Source organism: Halichoerus grypus, chromosome 5 (assembly GCF_964656455.1).
Source record: "Halichoerus grypus chromosome 5, mHalGry1.hap1.1, whole genome shotgun sequence".
NCBI lineage: Eukaryota > Metazoa > Chordata > Mammalia > Carnivora > Phocidae > Halichoerus > Halichoerus grypus.
The window spans coordinates 61,306,274-61,326,821 of NC_135716.1; the positions used below are offsets into that span (position 1 = coordinate 61,306,274).

A 20,548-nucleotide genomic window follows, 5' to 3' on the forward strand; every position below is an offset into this window, starting at 1 on the left:
TTGGAGTCGAGCAAGATCCCGGGAGGTTTTCGTTCGTTTGCATTGCAGTTTTGTTATTGTTTTGTTTTGTTTCGCCTTGTTTGTGGGGTAGGGCTGGCGGGATCGAATTGGGAGCTTTCTGCGATTCCCTCGGACCCGGGGCTAGCTTGGATGGTGGAGGGTAGGCAGGTGGGAGCAGGGCCGCAGCGCCCCGCGCCCCTCAGCTGCGCTTGCTTTCCCCGCAGACGCGCCGCGCGCTGTTGCCGGGGATGGCTCTGCGGCCGTCAGGTGAGGCGGGACCCCAGGACAAGATGGGCTACGCGCCTGAGAGGCTCCAGCGCAGCCCCCAACACCTGGACGCCTACTACATGCCTTTCCCGCCCTATGGCCACTATGGGAACATGCTAAGCGCTGCGGAGGGAGATTTCCAACCTTTCCCGCAGCTGGAGGCCGCCGTGTCTGCATCCCACGCTTTGTCCCCCTTCTCCTTCCGGCCCGCGCCTCCCTTGCTGAGCTCCAACCTGGCCCTGCAGAGGGAGCCGCTCTACGATCTGCCCTGGTACAGCAAGCTGCCGCCGTGGTACCCAGTTCCCCACCTCCCCAGAGAGGTGCCACGCTTCAACAGCAACCACGAGTATACAGGCGCCACCAGTGAAGACTTGGGCCACATTGGTGGCCGAAGCGACAGTGGCCAGTGCTGTGGACCTGAGATTTTAATTCCGCCGTCGGCTGTGAATGCTTCCCTGCTACCTGAGGGGCTGAAGACGCCCCAGTTATTACCTTGCTCCCCCAGCAAGCGGTCTGAGGAGGGCTCCAAACTCCCGAACCAACCAGGGAAGTCGTCTCGCCCTTACCACTTCACCCAGGAAGACCTGCACTTAGTTCTGTTCGGGGTCATTCCCAGCGTGGAGCACTCAGCGCCTCTGCACCATGCAATTTCCGGCTTCCTTATCCCCACAGACAGCTCTGGTAAAGGTGGTCACATGGGGCGGAGTCAGGTTGAATGGGAATAGAGGTGGGAGCAGGAGTGGGGAAGGAGGACATCAAGGTGGATCCGAGACTGTCCAAGTCCAGTGGGGAAGTGTTATCTACTTCCCATCAGAATATGGAGCCTGGGGAGGCCAGGCTCACTTCTGAGGCTCTACTTACCTAAATGCATGATTCCTAAGGTTGGTTTTAGTGGGAGCTGAGGGTCAAGAGAGACATGGTTCACACAGGGGACTTGTCAGCTGGGATCAGATTCTGCCAGGATGTACCAGGTATCTCCTTGAGAGCCTCATGCAATTCCTACTTGGAGTCCCAGCCTCGCCATCTGTCTTGACCTTAGTCAATCAAAGTCGGCATTATCTCTGATTCTCAAGTTCTTTAAATTTGCAAAATGGGGTTAATTACATAACCTTGCAAGGGTTGTTCTGAGTCTAAAAATGAGAAATTTTATATGTAAAAGGAGCAGGAAAAAATATAAAGGATAAACCTCAAACTCAGGATAATGGTTACCTCCAAGAAGTGGGGAGGGAAACACCTTATGAAAAATAAAATTTTAACCCTTTTTTCTAGGATCCGATTCTCTCTGTCTAACTCTGGATAAAGACTCCCTTCAACTACCAGAAGGTAGGCAGGGCTTCTTGCCTGGATTTCTGTCCTTGAACGAATACAGTTTCCTCACTGGCTTTCCCGCCTTGGCTCTTTGCCCTAGGTCTGTGCCTCAAGCAGACGACGTTTGGTGAGGTACGACATTTTGGTGTGTTCTGCAGCAGCCTCATCGCCAAAGGAGTCAGGTTTGGGCCCTTTCAAGGTAAAGTGGTCAACGCCAGTGAAGTCAAGACCTATGGAGACAATTCTCTGATGTGGGAGGTAAATGAATATGCTTCTGGTGGGTCGACAAAGTGGGAAATGATGCTGGTGGGGAACAATGTTGGCTTCTGGGCCTCCGGGGGAATCCCAGCCTGGGAGAGGGCACACTCTGCTGTCACTGCTGCCCGTTTTGCAATATAAAGAGAAGGAAAAGCAGATGCTCGTTACCCCAAGAAAGCGCTTCTGCGTGCATTCTTTGTGTTTCGCGCTGCCTTAAATCGTTTTCATCTGTGAAGAGTAGCAATGAACTACACATTTAAAGAACTAATATTTGTCTATATTTATAGGCAACGCCAGATGCTTTAGAGGTTATACGCTGGTGCTGAGAATATGCCAAAGAGAGGAAAAACACATTTTAAAATTTGTGCTATCATTTGCCTGTGAAATTAGCTATGGATTTTGAAAAACTGATACTCTTGATTCTGTTTGGGGCATGCTGGTAGGACTCCAGTTTGTCAGAATATATCAGATCCCTCCCCTTGACCCTGAATTTCTACTTCTAGGAGTATAGTTTAGGAAGGTAATCTGAAATTCAGACTGTGTGGAAGATGTTAATCACAAAGTTGCTTATAATAACAAAACATGGGAGACAGTGGGATTGCACACAGCAGAGAAAGAATTAAGTTTCGCTCCACTAATATGCATGACAACTAGATGGGGATAAAGCACAGAACTAATTGGTTGTCTTTACGTTGTGCATTGAATGCAACCTTCTGGGGCACCTGGGTGGCTCAGTCGTTGGGCGTCTGCCTTCGGCTCGGGTTGTGATCCCAGGGTCCTCGGATCGAGCCCCACGTTGGGCTCCCTGCTCCGCGGGGAGCCTGCTTCTCCCTCTCCCACTCCCCCTGCTTGTGTTCCCTCTCTCGCTGTGTCTCTCTCTGTCAAATAAATAAATAAAATCTTTAAAAAATAAAAAAATAAATGCAACCTTCTGTTGTTCCCCTTTTCTCTGCTTATGGAATTAACATACTATAGAAATTTGGAAATTAAGCAAGGGATGAAAGTCAGAATCTTTAAAAAACGTCGCAGCACCTATAGAGATATGCTTGATAAATCTATTTGGGCTTTAATAATATTAATAAATAATAATAAGTATATTTAGTGGATTCAAGCATGAGATTTGGACTATAAATTTTTAATAAGTAATTTTACTTTACAGGTTAGGCCAAAAAAAAGTGCATTTTAAACTTTATGTTTTATTTTACTTAGATCTTTGAAGATGGTCATTTGAGTCACTTTATAGATGGAAAAGGAGGTTCAGGCAACTGGATGTCCTATGTCAACTGTGCCCGTTTCCCCAAGGAGCAGAACCTAGTCGCAGTGCAGTGTCAAGGGCAGATCTTTTATGAAAGCTGCAAGGAGATCTGCCAGAACCAAGAGCTCCTGGTGTGGTACGGAGACTGCTATGAAAAGTTTTTGGACATTCCTGTGAGCCTTCAGGTTACGGAGCAGGGGAAGCAGGCGCCTGGGCCCTCTGAAGGTGAGTGCACACCTTTGCCTTTCCCAGTGAGGCTCTTCAGTGGAAGGACTTGGTTCTTTTCTGAACATTAATCCCCCCTCCTGCGGCATCACCGCTGACCTCTGGAGCCCCTCCCCCCCAGAGGCTAATGCCCGGGAGACTAAACTGAGCGTGTCTCTAACCAGGGGACACTACCCAGCTGGAGGAAAATGCCCTTATCTTTCCAAAGCTGCTGAAGCTACTTCTGTTCACAAGAAAACCTTTTCTTTTTCCCCTTCACCTCCTTCCAGAGAAAAAATACAAGCAAAATAAATGGATGCAACCCCTTGCCTAGGTGAGCCAATTTCTGATTCATCTCTGCTCAGACTAACACAGCGATGACTCCATCAAAGCTCTAGAGCAGGGCTTTTCAAATGGGGGTTGCAATATCTTAATGTGGTGGAAAATCAATTTAGTGGTTTAGACCATCTTTAAAGAAAAAAAAGGAATTAGAATACAGTAGAATAGAAAATGTCGATGTGAATCTCAAGTAAAAGTAAGCATTGTTTTCCTGAAGTTGTTGTTTCAGATGGAGATGTGTGTGTGTATGGTAGCTAAGTCTCAAATATAAAATATCTTTCTTACTGTGGATCTTAGTGACCTTTGAGAAGCATTGAGCTAGACTCTCACTCTCAAATTTTAATGTGGATGTGAATATCTGGGGATTTGGAAAGATGCAGATTCTCATTCAGAGCTGGCATCTGAGATTTCTGCATTTCTATCAAGCTTCCAGGGGAAGCTGATGCTGCTGGCCCCTGGACCACATGCGAGCAGCAAGAAGCTAGAGGACCAGCAACCCATTCCCTGGGAGTGAGCCTCTGGAATTTGCATTTTTAAAATGCTCTCTGACTGATTTTTACATACACAAAAGCTTGGGAATCCCTGATCTAGTAGGTGGTGTGAGATAAATGCAAATTACTATAATGTGTGTAATAGGATGGAAGACCACCTTATTATGTCATAATAAATGTAATAAGTAACAGGTTAAAAAAGAAAAGTGAATTGCTTTCATCACACACTACGGTGATTGTCTGCATGCATATCTCCCTTGCAAACTGAGAACCTTCAGGGCAGGAAATAATCCTAAACACCTTAATATCACCTTCTCCTGGATCCCAATGTATATTGAATGAAAGCAGAAGACGTTAGGACCAACATGGGAGAAGCTGCTTTTAGGGGTGAGATGTGTTGGGCTGGGAGAGGGAAGGCATTCCAGGCTTGGCTAATGGTGAAGCCAAAGGAAAAAGGACATGCTCACAGGGATTAGACAGTGAATGATGAACAGCCTCTTGTTCCAAGAGTCCAAATAATGAGGTCCTGTCAGAATTGTTTTGGTAAACTGTCTTCCTGCTACCCCAACATGTGAATGGCGTGGGGGTAAGTCGGGGGTAGCGGTGAGATTGTGGGACTCCCTAAAGTCCGTGGACCTCACGGTTGTCTCTTACTTAGCACCAAACCAAGTAAGTCTTTTTGGGCACTTCCAAAATGTACTGATTGTTTTTGAAACAAAAGTGAAAAATAGATTTGAGAAAAACATGCTAGATAACTCACAAAATATAAACATCTTTTTGAAAAAGTACTTAACATTATGTATTGAGCTATTACAATGATCATAACTTTTTATTTCTCAGTAATGCTCTTCTGGAAATTTGTCTTCAGAAAATAGTCCAGAAGGGAAAGCTTTTGTCCTCAAGGATTTTTACTACAGCACCATCCATATTAGTGAAAAATCACAAACAACCAAAATGCTCAACAGTAGAACAATTTTTTTTTAAGATTATTTATTTATTTATTTGACAGAGGGACAGCGAGAGTGGGAACACAAGCAGGGGGAGTGGGAGAGGGAGAAGCAGGCTCCCCGCTGAGCAGGAAGCCTGATGCGGGGGGGATGCGGGGAGGATGCGGGGGGGGGGGATGCGGGGGGGGGGGGGATGCGGGATGTGGGACTCCATCCCAGGACCCTGGGATCATGACTTGAGGCAAAGGCAGACGCTTAACGACTGAGCCACCCAGGCGCCCCTCAATAGTAGAATAATTCTTACATAAATGATGATATATTAACATATAGAATAATATGCAGAAGTCAGAAATCCCCATTTGGTAACAAGGAACAGGGGTGAGGGCTTATGATAGTGAATGGGGTTGAATACATATTTGAGACAATGTGTGGAAGGAAATTGGTAAACAATTCAATTTGATGGAAAGAATTATGGATGAATTCATTTGTTTTCTATTGTGAGTGGTTTTGGATAGGATTAAAAAGGAAAGAAAAATGAAAATTCCTCTCTCCTCTCAAAAGAACTGTTTTCCTCAAAGGCTTTTGGTGAGGATTGGTGTGAACTTCCCCCTTTCAGGTCTTGAGTGGGAGGGAAGAGTCTGGACCCTATGTGGGCGGGTTATTTGAGTATGCAAGCCTGCAGAGTGTGTGTTTTGGGGGATGGAGGTGTGGAATGTGAAGACAACTCTTAATCTATACCAAACTCTGAACTGTGTGTGGTGGGGCAGGAAGCATCATTGTCTATTATATTGGGAAACCCCTTGGCTGAAAAGAGTAGTTGACTGAGGTGGGGTGGGGGGGGGGAAGAGAAGAAAGAAGGAAAGGGAACAGGATAAAATCATTAGGTTAAGTTAAATTTCCAAAGACCTGAGCAGAAAATGTGGGCAGCCGAACCCTAATTAGTAAGAGTGTCTGTGTCACTTTTTTGCCTAAGCAGTTCTTCTGCAAACTCACTATTGAACCATCATTCTGAATTTTGGTGTGCTTTATTTAGTGCTTTGATTTGTAAAGATCACTGATCCCTATCTTGTAGACCCTCTCTTCACACTGCTGGAGCAGGAAGGCCAGGTATTTCTGACCAATGAAAATGCTAGCTCTGAGCTAAAACCATCCCAGCAAGGGAATTCTGAGAGTATTAGCACCTCAATGAAAGTGATAGACATCCCGGGCAATGGATAGTCCTGGAGTTGGCGGTTGCCTTCCTGGTTATTTACTTAATGAATGGTTTATTTCCTTAGCCACCTGTTAAACGTGCCTGGGATGTAGTTGTCAACTAACAAAGCCCCTGATGGATAGCTTCCCTGCAGTCCTGATGCTAAGAAAATTTCCATCTCCAGACTCTTGCATATACTTACTGCTGGCTCTTCTGTCCCTCCCTGGGGCCAGACAATGAGGTCTCAGTGATGCATTCACAGTCAAAGCCACTTGATCCTCTGGAATCCAGAGTGTCCTCAGCATGCTTTTGTAGGTGGCCCTGGTCCTCTGCCTTCCCCCAACAATAGACACCCCTGGACCTGGGGCCTCCCTTGCTAGAGTCGGCTGAACCCTCTCTAACCTCTCTCCCCCTCCCTCCTCCATTGATAAAAACAGATTTACCTCTCTGGGTCTTAAGTCTATTACTCATTGATAGTATCACTCATATTGGTAAGAGCTCAATAAGTGACAGGATTAAATTAATCATCATGATAACCCTATGAATACAAGGGAAGGCAAGATAATTGTCATCCTTACTCCATACATTTTGGTTCTAACTCTGGAATCTTTTCCAGAAGTTCAGAGAAGTAAACCAAAAGCTAAACAGGTGCCTAAGACTTTGTAAATCGGGTCAAATGGAACAGCCCTTGTGAAGCCTAGGAAGTAAGCTATTGGTGTCCATCGTTGTCCTGTGTTCGTCATTGACCGAGGTGAACTGCTTTGAACTTAGAGTTTAGGCTGATCTGAAAGGAACACAGTACGTATGTGTGGTATATTAACCTAACCTCCTAACACATGCCAGACAAGAGTGTGTTCAAGAACTGTAGGGTTGGGGGGCACCTGCCTTCTAAGCATCTGCTCAGGTCATGATCTCAGGGTCCTGGGATTGAGCCAGTTTCGTTGGGCTCCCTGCTCAGCAGGGGAATCTGCTTCTCCCTCTCCCTCCGCCCCTCCCTCTCCCCCTGCTCATGCTCATGCTCTCTCTTGCTCTCTCCTCTCAAATAAATAAATCTTAAAAAAAAAAAAAGAACTGTAGGGTTGAACTGCTCTTAAATAGGGCTGGAGGCAGGGCTTCGACAAATACATTTCAGGGAACAAAGGGGAGGGAGAGCCTACAAATTAAGAGATTGAACAGACATAGCAAACCATAGACAACAAGAAGACTGAATCCGAAATTGAACTGATTGGAAAATAATTACACGTATGGGTATACACATGTATTTCTTCCAGGAATAAGAGTTAATTGTTTAGGTATGACAATGGCAATACGGTTACTACTTTTTAAAAAGTATTAGCTTTAAAAGATTACAATTTGAGGTATTTATGAACCAAATGATAATTAGTATTGAAATAGTCATGGAGGCAAATGATAGAAATGAAAACAAAATTAGCGATGAGTTGGTCATTGTGAAAGCTTGGTGTTGAGCACATGAGGGTTTATCGTGCCATTATTTTGACTTTGTATATGTTTAAAATTTCTGTAATGAAAAGTTTTTAAAAATTCTCTTGGAGGAAGTAAGAATGAGGGATGGGAACTGATAAAGCCATTGGCCCTTATTCCCCTGTGTTTGACAGAGTCTGCAGAGGGCTACAGATGTGAAAGATGTGGAAAAGTATTTACCTACAAATATTACAGAGATAAGCATCTCAAGTACACCCCATGTGTGGACAAGGGTGACAGGAAATTTCCCTGCAATCTCTGCAAACGATCCTTTGAGAAGCGGGACCGGCTCCGGATCCATGTCCTTCACGTTCATGAGAAGCACCGGCCTCACAAGGTAAGAAGGAGGGCGGTGAATCATGGACGGCCCATGACTCATGTGGCTTTCCTGCTCCTTCCTCCAACCCCTGAGTACACACTCCTGGGTATGAGTTGCTGGGACACAGTGCCTGATGAGACAGGGTCTGTGAAGGAGGGGATAGTGCCGTGGAAGGGCAGACATGAGCCAGCCCAGTGACAGAGTGCTAGGACAGATGCACAGGTAGAGAGGGGCACGGAGGAAGGGTTCCGCTTCTACCTGGACACATGGGTTGTGAGAGAGGTCTCACGGAGGAGGTGGCCTTGAGCTGAGTCAAGAAGGACAATAGGGTGTCTGATTTTTATCCGAGGCAGGGTTAGTTGGGGACGGGGAGAGGGTTGAGACATTCCAGGCGGGAAGAAGGCTGGCATGTGCTTTGTGGTAACTGCACCTTGTTCCATAATCTATGTGGGCATATTGACAATTGTAGACAAAGAAGAACATGAGCATGGCCCAGGGAATGGAAGGCCTGTGTGGCACGCCAAGGATTTTGTCAGGAAGGAAAGCAACAATGGCAATAGGGAGCCGTTTTCTGCCATTCCGGATAGCTGGTCGCTCTGCCAGGCTTGGTGCAGAACAGTACAAGCGACCATTAGGCTTCTCTAGAAGAAAGGATGGGACTTGGGTGCAGACAGATTTGGGTTTGACTTGCGGCCCTGTCAGGACTAGGTGATGAGGCTACCACCTGAGTAACTCCAGAGTCCCGGTCTTGTTCTTTTGAAAACTGAGAGTAATTTTCATAAAATTGCCCTTACCTACCACCTCCTGTTCATAGCTTAGCTTCTAGAAGAATCCCAATCAATCACTGTATTATTTACTCCCGTAAAGTATATTTTTACAATAATCTTAAGAACTCCTTTTTGCTCATCAAAAGACATTTAATACAATTAGTTTTCAACAATCCCTTGGTGGTCCAGATCTACAAAGATATCCATGCCAGCCCGGACCCCTCCAAATCCCACTTCCAACAGAAAAGCACATACTTACCAGAATTCTAAGAACATTTGAAGTATTAAGACAGTGAAATTATTTCTAACCCATTGACAGGGAAAAAGGAAAAAGTTACACTCCAGTATTCTGATAGAAAGTTAGATAATGCATGTTCATCAACACGGAACTGGTTGTATAAATTATGTTTTGCTTAATAAGCCAAAACAAGTTGCAGAATTTGTATATAATGATGCCATTTGAAATGGTTTATTATATATGATATGCATGATGTTCACACACAAATGGAAAAACAGAAAGTAACGCATCAAACTGCTAGCTGTCATTTTGGGAGTATGATTAAGAACAAAGCCAAGGGGCACCTGGGTGGCTCAGTCGTTTAGCATCTGCCTTCGGCTCAGGTCGTGATCCCAGGGTCCTGGGATCGGGCTCCCTGCTCAGCGGGAAGCCTGCTTCTCCCTCTCCCAATCCCCCTGCTTGTGTTCACTCTCTCGCTGTATCCCTCTCTGTCAAATAAATAAATAAAATCTTTAAAAAAAAAAAACACAAAACAAAGCCAAGAGCGATTTTCATAGTTTCACTTGGTAAACATTTAGTTTTTTATTTCTAATTTTTATTTTTTAACATGAGAAAAGAATGTATGCTTGGTAAATATAATTTGGAGAAAACAAAACAAGCCACCTGATATGCCATGACCCATGTTAAGACATTTAAAGGTGTAATTTTTTTCTATTTGTGTATGTGAACATGCAGGTATTTTTAATATACTTGGGGTTATTATGAGGCTACTTTTTTTTTTAAGATTTTATTTTATTTATTTGAGAGAGAGAGCACAAGAGGGGGTAGGGTCAGAGGGAGAAGCAGACTCCCCACTGAGAAGGAGCCCAATGCAGGACTTGATCCCGGAACTCCGGGATCATGACCCGAGCCGAAGGCAGTTGCCCAACCAACTGAGCCACCCAGGCACCCCGAGGCTACTTTTCTGACTTAACACTACATCACAAGTAATTTATAAACGTAGTAATGACTGCATCAGTGTATGAGATGGATGTGCCTTTGTTTATTTAACCAATCTCCTGCTGTGTGAATTTTCCCCCAGTATGTCTACAGTGAACAATATTATATAGAAATCGTTATCTCTGTTATCCATGTTTGATCCCATGTTTGATGGGATAGATTCCTAGAAGTAGAAACACTGGATCAAAGGGTATGTACAATTTGAAGGCTTGAATTAAGGCACTAAACAGCTTTCTGGAGAAGGTGTCGATTTATAGCACGGCCCCGGGGGTTGCAGTGGAGTAGGCAACACGGGGTCTCCTACAATACCATTGTCCTTTCCTGTTGCCATTGTGATAGATGAAAATGATACCTTGCCTTAATTTGCATCTTAATTAATAATGTGGTTTAAATGTTTAAACTATATTTTATTGGCATTCTGTATTTGTCCTGTGATCTGTCAATGTATGTCCTTAGAAAATACTTCTATTGCTACATGTTTTTGTAATAATATTTTACAAGCCATATTTTATCAATTCTAGGTTTTTATGTTTCTGAAACATGTTTTCTGAAACTGAATGTGTTTAACAAGTGATGGTATGCCATAATTTTAATTGGTAGCATTTTCTTTTTTAGTTAGCACAGCAAGTGATCTTAACCGGATGGGATATACACCACTTAGGATATTTGTCAGATTTGCTGCAGCTAGATCAAAGGGTGTTTGTTAAGAAAAAAGCAGAAGCTACAGGACTTATTAAAGGAGGTACCTCCTTTTCAGATGATTTGTCGAGCAAAATTAATGAAGAACACAACACTGTCAGAGGACGTCCCTGTAGTTCATAACAATGAGTCCCAAAAGTTTATCCAGGAATTTAGAATGTCCTTTCTCTCCAACCTCCTGAAATTCCTGACCAATGGAGAAAAGCCTGTTTTTCCAAAAATCACTGTTACTCATATTCCATCAATTGCTCAAAATTATGCCAGACTTCTAACTTTCTTTGTATTTTGTTTTTGACTTCTAACCTTTCTGGTTTTGCTAGGATTTCTAATTACAAGTGGAAAATGTAGTTTTTTAATTGTGTAATGATATTTTTTTAGTCCTTTTTTTTCTTTTACGTGGGCTCCACACACAGCATGGAGCTCAGTGCAGGGCTTGAACTCACAACCCTTAGATCAAGACCTGGCTGAGATCAAGAGACACTTAACCAACTGAGCTGCCCAGATGCCCCTTCTTTGAGGATATTTTACTTGCATATGTTTTTTTTTTTTAAAGATTTTATTTATTTGAGAGAGAGAGAATGAGAGACAGAGAGCATGAGAGGGAGGAGGGTCAGAGGGAGAAGCAGACGCCCCGCTGAGCAGGGAGCCCGATGCAGGACTCAATCCCGGAACTCCAGGATCATGACCTGAGCCGAAGGCAGTCACCCAACCAACTGAGCCACCCAGGTGCCCTACTTGCATATGTTTTTGATAGTTTGGCTAGATACAGAGTTTTAGAAAAGATTTTCAAAAACCTTCAAGGTCTCTTTCCTGTTTTCTCTTATCATTTGATGGCAATTTGTTTCTTACCGGTTTATAAGTAACTGGTTTTCTTCTTTGTGGAAATTGTTCTTTATCTTTGGAATTCTGAAATTTTAACAGAACATGTCAGGTTGGATGTCTTTTTCTTTTTTTCCTGCTTTGTAATCAGTGAAGTACAAAGTACTCTTTCCATTTGAAGGCACGAGTCCTAAACTGACAGAAATTTTCTTGTTCATTCTTTGGTTATTTCCTGTCTTCTAGATCTTTGTTCTCTCCTGGAACTCCTTTTGGCCAGATATTAGGTTGAATCTACCTCCCTGTGCTTAACTTTTAATTTTTTTTGTCCTCATTCACAGAGAGTCCCCTAATCTTATTTTCCAAATCATGTATTTAGGCTTTATATTTGATCTGTTCTTTTTGCAGTATTAACTCAAACATCTGACCAGAACCCATACTTCCAGAATCATCAGTGTGGCCCTGGGTTGTCTTTCCACTACCTTAAAGGTCCCTCAGTCTGAGTTCTGTAACCTCTGCCTACAGACATACACTGGATAAATACAATATTTCACCTTTACTCCCAGAGAAACATAATGGTAAAATGAAGACGTTGATTGTAACTGTGTGGTTTTTTTACACCTTAGTGTTCTACGTGTGGGAAATGTTTCTCTCAGTCTTCCAGCCTGAACAAACATACAAGAGTCCATTCTGGAGACAGACCATACCAGTGTGTGTATTGTACAAAGGTAAATGGAACCTCCTTCCAAGGGATCTGCCTTGAGCCCTGTTTGAATGTTCATGGATAAGAACCTGAAGCATAAAGCCTGGCTTATAAGGAGATCTTGATTAGTCCATTATCAGTCCAGTCCCCATTTCCACCCCTAAAAAGTGCTCCAGTTTGCTTAAGATGGTCAGATGGGACCTCCTATGACCAAATTGGCATTTAAGACATGTGTAATGAAATACACCCCTGGGGGTGCTGGGATGGCTCAGTTGGTACAGCATGAGACTCTCGATCTCAGAGTCGGGCAGTTCAAGCCCCACATTGGATGTAGAGATTACTTAAATAAACAAACAAAATTAAAAAAAAAATACACCCCTAGTTTACAGGGAGACCTGATGATTGCAGACATGATTACATGGTATTTAAGAGCACAGACTCTCAACTTTCTAGACCAACATTGCCGAAGTGGAAACTAATGTACATTATACGGAATATTGAATGATAAAAATGAAGAGACAAATATGTGGTTAGGGGTTGCTAGAATAGAACCATAGTTTGACCATGCTTTAGAAATTATACCAAAACACCTCATGTCCTATTTTGATGATAAACATCTATACTGTCCAATGCTTAGTTAGCTATTAACCATATGCGACTATTTAATTTAATAAGAATGAAATAAAATGGAAAAATTCCATAATTTGGTTGCACAATCCACATTTTAAGTGCTCAATAGCCCCATGTGGCTAGTGACCACCAAACTGGATAGCATGGACATAGAACGTTTCCGTCCCTGCAGAAAGTCCTATTGGATAGCACTGGGATAGACTGATCCTATCATCAAGTTACTTAAATTTTTTATAATAAAGCCATAAAAGAAATGTAGGCCATCTAAGCCTCTCACAGCAGCATAAAACATTGAGTGTACCAGGCTTAGGGAAACAATACTGCCAAAGAAATTGCATGTCAACAGCATGGAAATTATCAACAGAGAGAAATGCGGCTGAGATAGAAGTAGACCAGGGGCAACCAGCACAGGCTGAAGGAGATGACCGTGCATTTGTATAAAAAAGGCAGGCTATCCTGAGGGATAAATTCTGTCCAGCAGGATTTCCAGAGCAAGGTCAAAATAGCCCCACAACACATCCTGTTTCTGGAGTTCTTACTCTGATCCCCACCTTGGACTTCTAGCTCAGCTGGGGTTGAGGGATGCACTGAGGGGGAATTAAATCCACTTAGGACATGAACGAGTTATTTGGCATCCCGGTTTAGACTCCAGTTACTTATGCTGATAAAGACTGACCATGTTCCAAACAAGTATAGCTTGTGCACCTTACTAGGTAGTGACCCAGCTCCAGACCCCCCTCAGTGTGTGGTGCTTCTCTCCCAGCGCCCCAAATCTGAAGCCACCAGTTTCACCTGGTGTTTTCTGTCACTGTCAGTGGACCCCAAAACAGAGTAATTACATCTCTCATGTACTACCTGAAAGTGACCAAAGGTCAGAGCATAGTACTGAAATGAATGAGGAGAAAGGTTATAAATCAGGAAAAGAACAGAAGTGGCCAAGAGAAGATGTAAAAACAGCAAAGTACTAGTGTGACAGCCATTCTGGAAAAGTTCAGCAGTTTCACTAAAAACTAAGCTCGTTAACTGCCATACAACCCAGCAATTGTCCTCCTGGGCACTTATCTCAGAAATGAAGGCTTAACCTGTACACAAATGCTTGTCGCAGCTTTATTCATGAGAACCCAGACCGGAAACAACCCAGACGTCCTTCAACGGGTAAGTGGTTGAACGGACTGGGGTACATCCTCACCAGGGAGTACTACCCAGCAATTAAAAAGGCATGGACTGTTGTACACACACCAGCCTCCGTGGATCGCCAGAGAATTATGCTCAGTGAGAAGAGCCAATCCCAAAAGTAATACTCTTGAAGCGATAAAATGATAGAAATGGAGAACAGATTAGTGATGGCTACGGCTCAAGAAAAAAGTGGGAGTGGGGGGGATCAGTATGGCTCTAAAAGGGCAACATGAGGCGTCCTTTGATGAAATTGTTCTGTGTCTGAACGGTCAACACCCGCACCCTGGTTATGACACTACTATAGTTGTGTAAGAGGTAAGCACTGAGGGAAACTCGGTAAAGGGTGCACAGAATCTCTAATAAAGTTTTAAGTTTTTGTTTGTTTTTTAGAGAGCCAGCATGTGTGAGCTGGGAGGAGGGGTGGATTAAAGAGGAAGAGCATCCCAAGCAGGCTCCATGCCCAGTGCAGAGCCTGACGTGGGGCTCGATCCCACGATCCTGAGATCGTGACCTGAGCCAAAAATCAAAAGAGTCAGCTGCTTAATCAACTGAGCCACCCAGGTGCCCCTCAGAAAGTTTAAGTTAAAAAAGAAAGAAAGAAACCAGAGCGCCTGGCTGGCTCAGTCAGTGGAGTAGGCAACTCTTGATCTTGGAGTTGTAAGTTCGAGCCTCGTGTAGGGTGGAAAGATTTACCTAAAAATAAAATCTTAAAAAAGAAAAGAAAAAATCAGTAAGATGCTGACTGATGCAGAGACCTTGGCCAATAGTAGTTACTCCTGTAATGCACGTTCTCTTGGGCTGTGGTCCTAGGTCCACCGGCATTGGAATTGCCTGTTTAAATGGAGGTTCCTGAGCCTCTGTCAGTCAAACCCTTTTTTATTAAGGCTACTACTGTTGACCAAGCATGCTCTATAGCCTTAAAGCCCAGATTCATCCATGATTCATCCATCGGAGAACTGAGGGTCAGTAACGGTGAAATTAAGCCCTTTGTCTAGACGTTGGCTGCCCAGGTGAAGGAAGTTTACCTTTTCTTCTGCTTTTTGTTCTCTGCAGAGGTTCACTGCCTCCAGCATTCTCCGCACGCATATCAGGCAGCACTCCGGGGAAAAGCCCTTCAAATGCAAGCACTGTGGTAAATCTTTTGCATCCCATGCTGCCCATGACAGTCACGTCCGCCGTTCACACAAGGAGGATGAGGGCTGCTCTTGCAGCATCTGTGGAAAAACCTTCCCAGATCAAGAAGCATTCTACTCCCACGTGAAGCTTCATGAAGGCTACTAGCCCTCAGAAGTATGGGGACAATGTAAAACCAAAGGCTAGGATTCGGTCTTCGTTTTTCTTGCTTTTGGGTGTGTTGTATGAACAGATGATCGTTATACTGATAAGAGAAATAGAAAAATGGAACTGGCCAATAAACTGACTTTATCAGATTTATTTCGCCAGCTTTCACAGAAATGTGTTTCACAAGAATGGAGTTTTGGTGAATTTATCTAGAAATAGTGAGAGCTGGCTATTAATATTGAGCTTCCAGGTCTGGAAACTCAACACAAACACTGAGAGAGGGACTATATTTTATTTTGGGGACCGGGAGTAGAGTTTGATTTTGTGATGGAAAAGACCTTTTCTCTACTAGTTGCCTTGGGTCCCCAGTTGTAATATGGCTCTGGCCATTACCTGGTCTATTCTTCATAGAATAAAGTCTTTAAAAATCATTCAACCTTGAGCTTCATTAGTATTGTAACTAAGTGTTCAGACATAAATTAATCTCCCATCTCTTTTGGATTCATTTTCAACCCCTAGTTCCCACTCCTTCCCCCATCACATGGCAAATGCCTGTTAATTTGTTTAGCACCGTACAGAATTACTCAGAGGACGCAGAAGTTACTTATTCACCACCTCATCATCTGTGAGCTTTGTAACTGGGGAAGAAAAATTATTACCAAATGAAGAAAGGTTTAGAACTGCAATCGACTAAAAAATAAATGTTTTTGTATTGCTCTAGTTTTAAACCCAATTTCTTTTTTTTTTTTTTTTAAGATTTTATTTATTTGTCAGAGAGAGAGCAAGTGAGCACAAGCAGGGGGAGCGGCAGACAGAGGGAGAGGGAGAAGCAGGCTTCCTGCTGAGCAAGGACCCCGATGGGACTCGATCCCAGGACCCTGAGATGACCTGAGCCGAAGGCAGACGCTTAACCGACTGAACCACCCAGGCGCCCCAAACCTGATTTCATTCCTGATGGAGAGACCAGTGGACTCTTTTCAGGTCTAATTAGCCGGTTCATACTAGTATATAGAATGTAAAAAAAGGAGGCCCACTGAAAAGAAAAATGTGCCATATCAGTTATCATGAGGCTGATAACAAACCTTGGGCAATATCTTTGCTAATATGTGAGAGAGAGACTCATTTCATGTGGGTAATATTAGCCAATATTTGTAAATGAGCGTGAACCCTGAGAGATGGTACCACTGAGCTCGCCATCTACAGAGAAGGAAATCAAGGCTTAGAGTAAGGAAGTGACGCAGCCTTCGCCTCCAAGGGACAAAGCCAGGTCTGCCCCCTCCACCACCCAGCTTCCTAACGAACGAACGAACCGGTATGCTCAACTATGAATCCTGCTAAGGACATAGCCTTTTTCTATCAATTATCTCTATATCAAAGCAAACAACAAACCCACTTTTAAATATTCACATGGGACATTTGAGACCAGAATGAGAGTGTTCATTGGCGACCGTAGCTACTAAGCTATTATGTCACATCCCTAGCCATGGTGCTATTGACTGCTTAGGATTTTTCTTCACCCTTTATGCATGGTCCGTGGCTTTCAAAATGGAGCAAATTCAATATGGAACAGATGCCCCGTCCAGAGGGAGGCCCCCAGCTGTAGCAGAGTCCTTTAGAGAGAGCTGTAGTGCAGGTGGAGAGGCAGTGACAGATTCTCGTCTGGGGAATCCTCTGCTGCGTTGACCAGGGCTGAGTAATTTATCCTAATGGGAATGTGCCCTGTTGTTTTAGGACTGTTTTAGTTCATGTTAATTAAGTCAGAACAATAGTCTTTTGGAAAAGATCGGGGCTCATCCTGTAATTAGGCAGCCTTTCTTTGACTGCCAGTTCATTTTTACAATCAAACAGTAAAGCAAGGCATCAGGAACTCGTGTGATGCCCATTTTTTCACTAGTTGAATCATTCAAATTAAGTACTTTGTTCTTTGAACTAGCATAGTAGCAAAGGAAGGTAATAATGGTTTTTTTGCCCTTTTCTAACAGTCACTCCAAAATGCCTACATGCCAAATAATACTTTACATGGACCAACCAGGCTTAATCTGACCTGTTTCCACAAAGTTTGGATCATCCTGATCAGGTTCCATATCTCAATTTTTGGTTTGGAAAATGCAGTCAATTTACAACATCCTTCTTTGGTAATTACCTTAAGCTCTCTTGCGTTTATTGAAATGTGTATCTCATCTTTTTTTTTTTTTAAGTAAGCTTTACACCCAATGTGGGGCTTGAACTCACCCTGAGATGAAGAATCACATGCTCTATGGACTGAGCCAGCCAGATGCCCCTTAAATGCGTATCTTATCTATTTTTAAAGATAATTTGAGTCACTTATAACGATAATCTTAAAAAAGACTAAGGCGTCAATTTAGAAGACTAACCATTACATAAAAGTAGGATGAAATTAAAGCTCTGGGCTGATACAATTACACTGGCTGGATATTGTTGGAACATAACACATACAATACAGATTTTGGGGTTGGACAAACTTACTTTGTCTGCCATTTCCTCATTTGCATAATGCTGGGCAAGTCATTTCATTTCTGAGGTTTAACATTCTCATCTGTAAAATAATGTCATAATTATGTTGTAGGGTGATGAAGATTAAATAAAATGACATGACTTTCATTCTGGATGATACTTACTAAAGCCATTTCCTTTCTCTTGTCAGTCAGGCAAAAGGGAGACAGAATTATGCCGATTTTATTGTTGATATCTGTCCTTTCAGTGGTTCTCAAAAAGTATGATTCCTGAACCAGCAGTGTTAACGTCACCTGGGGACTTATTAGAAAGGCAAATTCTCAGGCGCCTGGGTGGCTCAGTTGGTTAAACGACTGCCTTCAGCTCAGGTCATGATCCTGGAGTCCCAGGATTGAGTCCCGCATCGGGCTCCCTGCTCAGCGGGGTGTCTGCTTCTCCCTCTGACCCTCCCTCTCTCATTCTCTCTGTCTCTCATTCTCTCTCAAATAAATAAATAAAATCTTAGGGAAAAAAAAAAAGAAAGGCGAATTCTCTAGCCCTACCCAGTATCCCCTGAATCAGAGACTCTGGGGGTAGGGACCCAGCAATCCATATTAAAGTTTGAGAACTGTGGCTGTATTTGATTTCTCTTCCTAGTCCCTACAGCATAGCAATGGGTAAAACTGAGTAGCTGGGTGACTTGGCAAAATCACAAAAACTGTTCATTAGGAGGAACCATTAGAATGCAGATTGCAGGCACAACAGTGCTCTTCCTTGGAATAATGGATACCAACAGAACCCAGTTTTATCATTTTATTGTTGGAAATATAGAACTCCTTCTGCAGCTCTGAGTTGATTGATGGAATTTAGAAGCCTTCTGTGAGTTAGTTCCTCTGGTTATTTTCCCAGTCTGAGTCTAAGTCTGATGATAAATATCATCCATTCGTTCATTAGAGTTTTTTTTTTAAAAAGTGCATAAATAGGGACATCTGAACCCTGGAAAAATAACTAGGCTCAAAGTAAAGTGGTCTCCCTGATATTGATGGAGCTCTTAATGGGCCCTCAGGGCGTCCTTCTAGGACTGGGAGAAGTTGCCGGTTGCAATGAACAAAGCTATCAAAGCAGACAGATGCTCGGGACCTCTGTGAGGCCTGCACTGGGCTCAGCTTTGTAGCCATAAAGTCAGCTCCCTTGGTACCCAAGCAGTGCAGGGCAGGGTGGGGCTGGGAAGAGCTGCCTTCACAAGATGATAGAGATGAGATCACAAATACTGTCCTAGACCACCTATTATCGGTGAGCCTCATTTTGACATTACGGGTTGTACAGTATTTCATTCATGGTGATTTTTAAGCACTTTTGAGAGTTATTTATGACTTCTTAGGGGCACTAATTACACTGAACTGTGATTTCTTGAACCCTATCCAAAGCTCAGAAGAACAAATTTCTACACTGAATATATCAAAGGGATTGAAATTCCGTTCTTAATTTTTACAAACAAGCATTTTACAAAAATGCTACATGTTCTTGCACTTGCTCCCACAGTATGTCCTATTCTACATATATCTACATCCATTATTTTTAAAATGCTAATAAAAATAACAGGTAAGATTTTAGAACCAAATATGTGATCTTTCCTCATTTTTAACCAGTTAGACGCAGCAAGACAACTAAGAAGGCAAACACAGTCCACCCACATCACTTTGAGCTTGTTTTTGACAACAGCAGGATTTTTCCTTTGCAAAGGTTTTCTCAACCTCTGACTGTTGCAAGACTGAGTATCCGAACTGGGGAAGGTGGGCAGGAGTCCTCTTGGTGACTTCCACTCTTGTGGGTTATCTGATTCAAAGGTGCCAGAGCCAAATTCTTCCATTTGATTTTGAAACTTTATTCCGCTAAAAATGGGCAAGGTGTCTTCCAAGGTTGTTCTAGTTTCTCCTTTAGAGGAAGGCTACTGTTTCTGTCTCCCATTCTTTTTTTTTATTTTAATTTTAATTTTTTTAATTTAAATTCAATTAATTAATATATAATGTATTAGTTTCAGAGGTAGAGGTCAGTGATTCATCAGTCTTATATAACACCCAGTGCTCATTACATCACGTGCCCTTCTTAATGTTCATCACCCAGTTACCCCATCCCCCCACCCCCTTCCCCCCCAGCAACCCTCAGTTTGTTTCCTATGATTAGGAGTCTCTTATGGTTTGTCTCCCTCTCTGGTTTCATCTTGTTTTATTTTTCCCTCTCTTCTACTGTGAGCCTCTGTTTTGTTTCTTAACTTCCACATATGAGTGAGATCATATGATAATTGTCTTTCCCTGATTGACTTATTTCACTTAGCATAATACCCTCTAGTTCCATCCACGTCGTTGTAAATGGTAAGATTTCTTTTTTTTTTTTTTGATGGCTGAGTGGAATTCCATTATGTATATGTACCACATCTTCTTTCTCCATTCATCTGTTGATGGACATCTGGGCTCTTTCCATAGTTTGGCTATTGTGGACATTGCTGGTATAAACATCGGGGTGCACGTGCCCCTTCGGATCACTACATTTGTATCTTTGAGGTTAATACCCAGTAGTGCAATCGCTGGGTCGTAGGGTAGCTCTGTTTTCAACTTTTTGAGGGACCTCCACACTGTTTTCCAGAGTGACTGTACCAGTTTGCATTCCCACCAACAGTGTAGGACGGTTCCCCTTTCTCCACACCCTCGCCAACATCTGTCATT

At 43.1% G+C, this 20,548-nt stretch overlaps 1 protein-coding gene across 1 annotated transcript; it reads left to right on the forward strand.

Annotated features, from left to right (window-relative positions):
* Positions 1–248: 248 nt before the first annotated feature.
* PRDM14 (PR/SET domain 14) lies at positions 249–15,371 on the forward strand. Its single transcript, XM_036109372.2, has 7 exons — positions 249–948; positions 1,537–1,590; positions 1,676–1,833; positions 3,043–3,313; positions 7,878–8,080; positions 12,208–12,309; positions 15,144–15,371. Exons 1-7 carry the CDS (start codon positions 249–251, stop codon positions 15,369–15,371), a joined length of 1,716 nt encoding a protein of 571 aa, XP_035965265.1.
* Positions 15,372–20,548: the final 5,177 nt, after the last annotated feature.

Excerpts from the sequence above, each read along its gene's own strand:
- PRDM14 (XM_036109372.2), top strand. The coding sequence starts at position 249 with ATGGCTCTGCGGCCGTCAGGTGAGGCGGGACCCCAGGACAAGATGGGC. Across the intron at positions 1,834-3,042 it reads ACAATTCTCTGATGTGGGAG|ATCTTTGAAGATGGTCATTT; the intron begins GTAAATGAATAT and ends TATTTTACTTAG. Across the intron at positions 3,314-7,877 it reads GGCGCCTGGGCCCTCTGAAG|AGTCTGCAGAGGGCTACAGA; the intron begins GTGAGTGCACAC and ends TGTGTTTGACAG.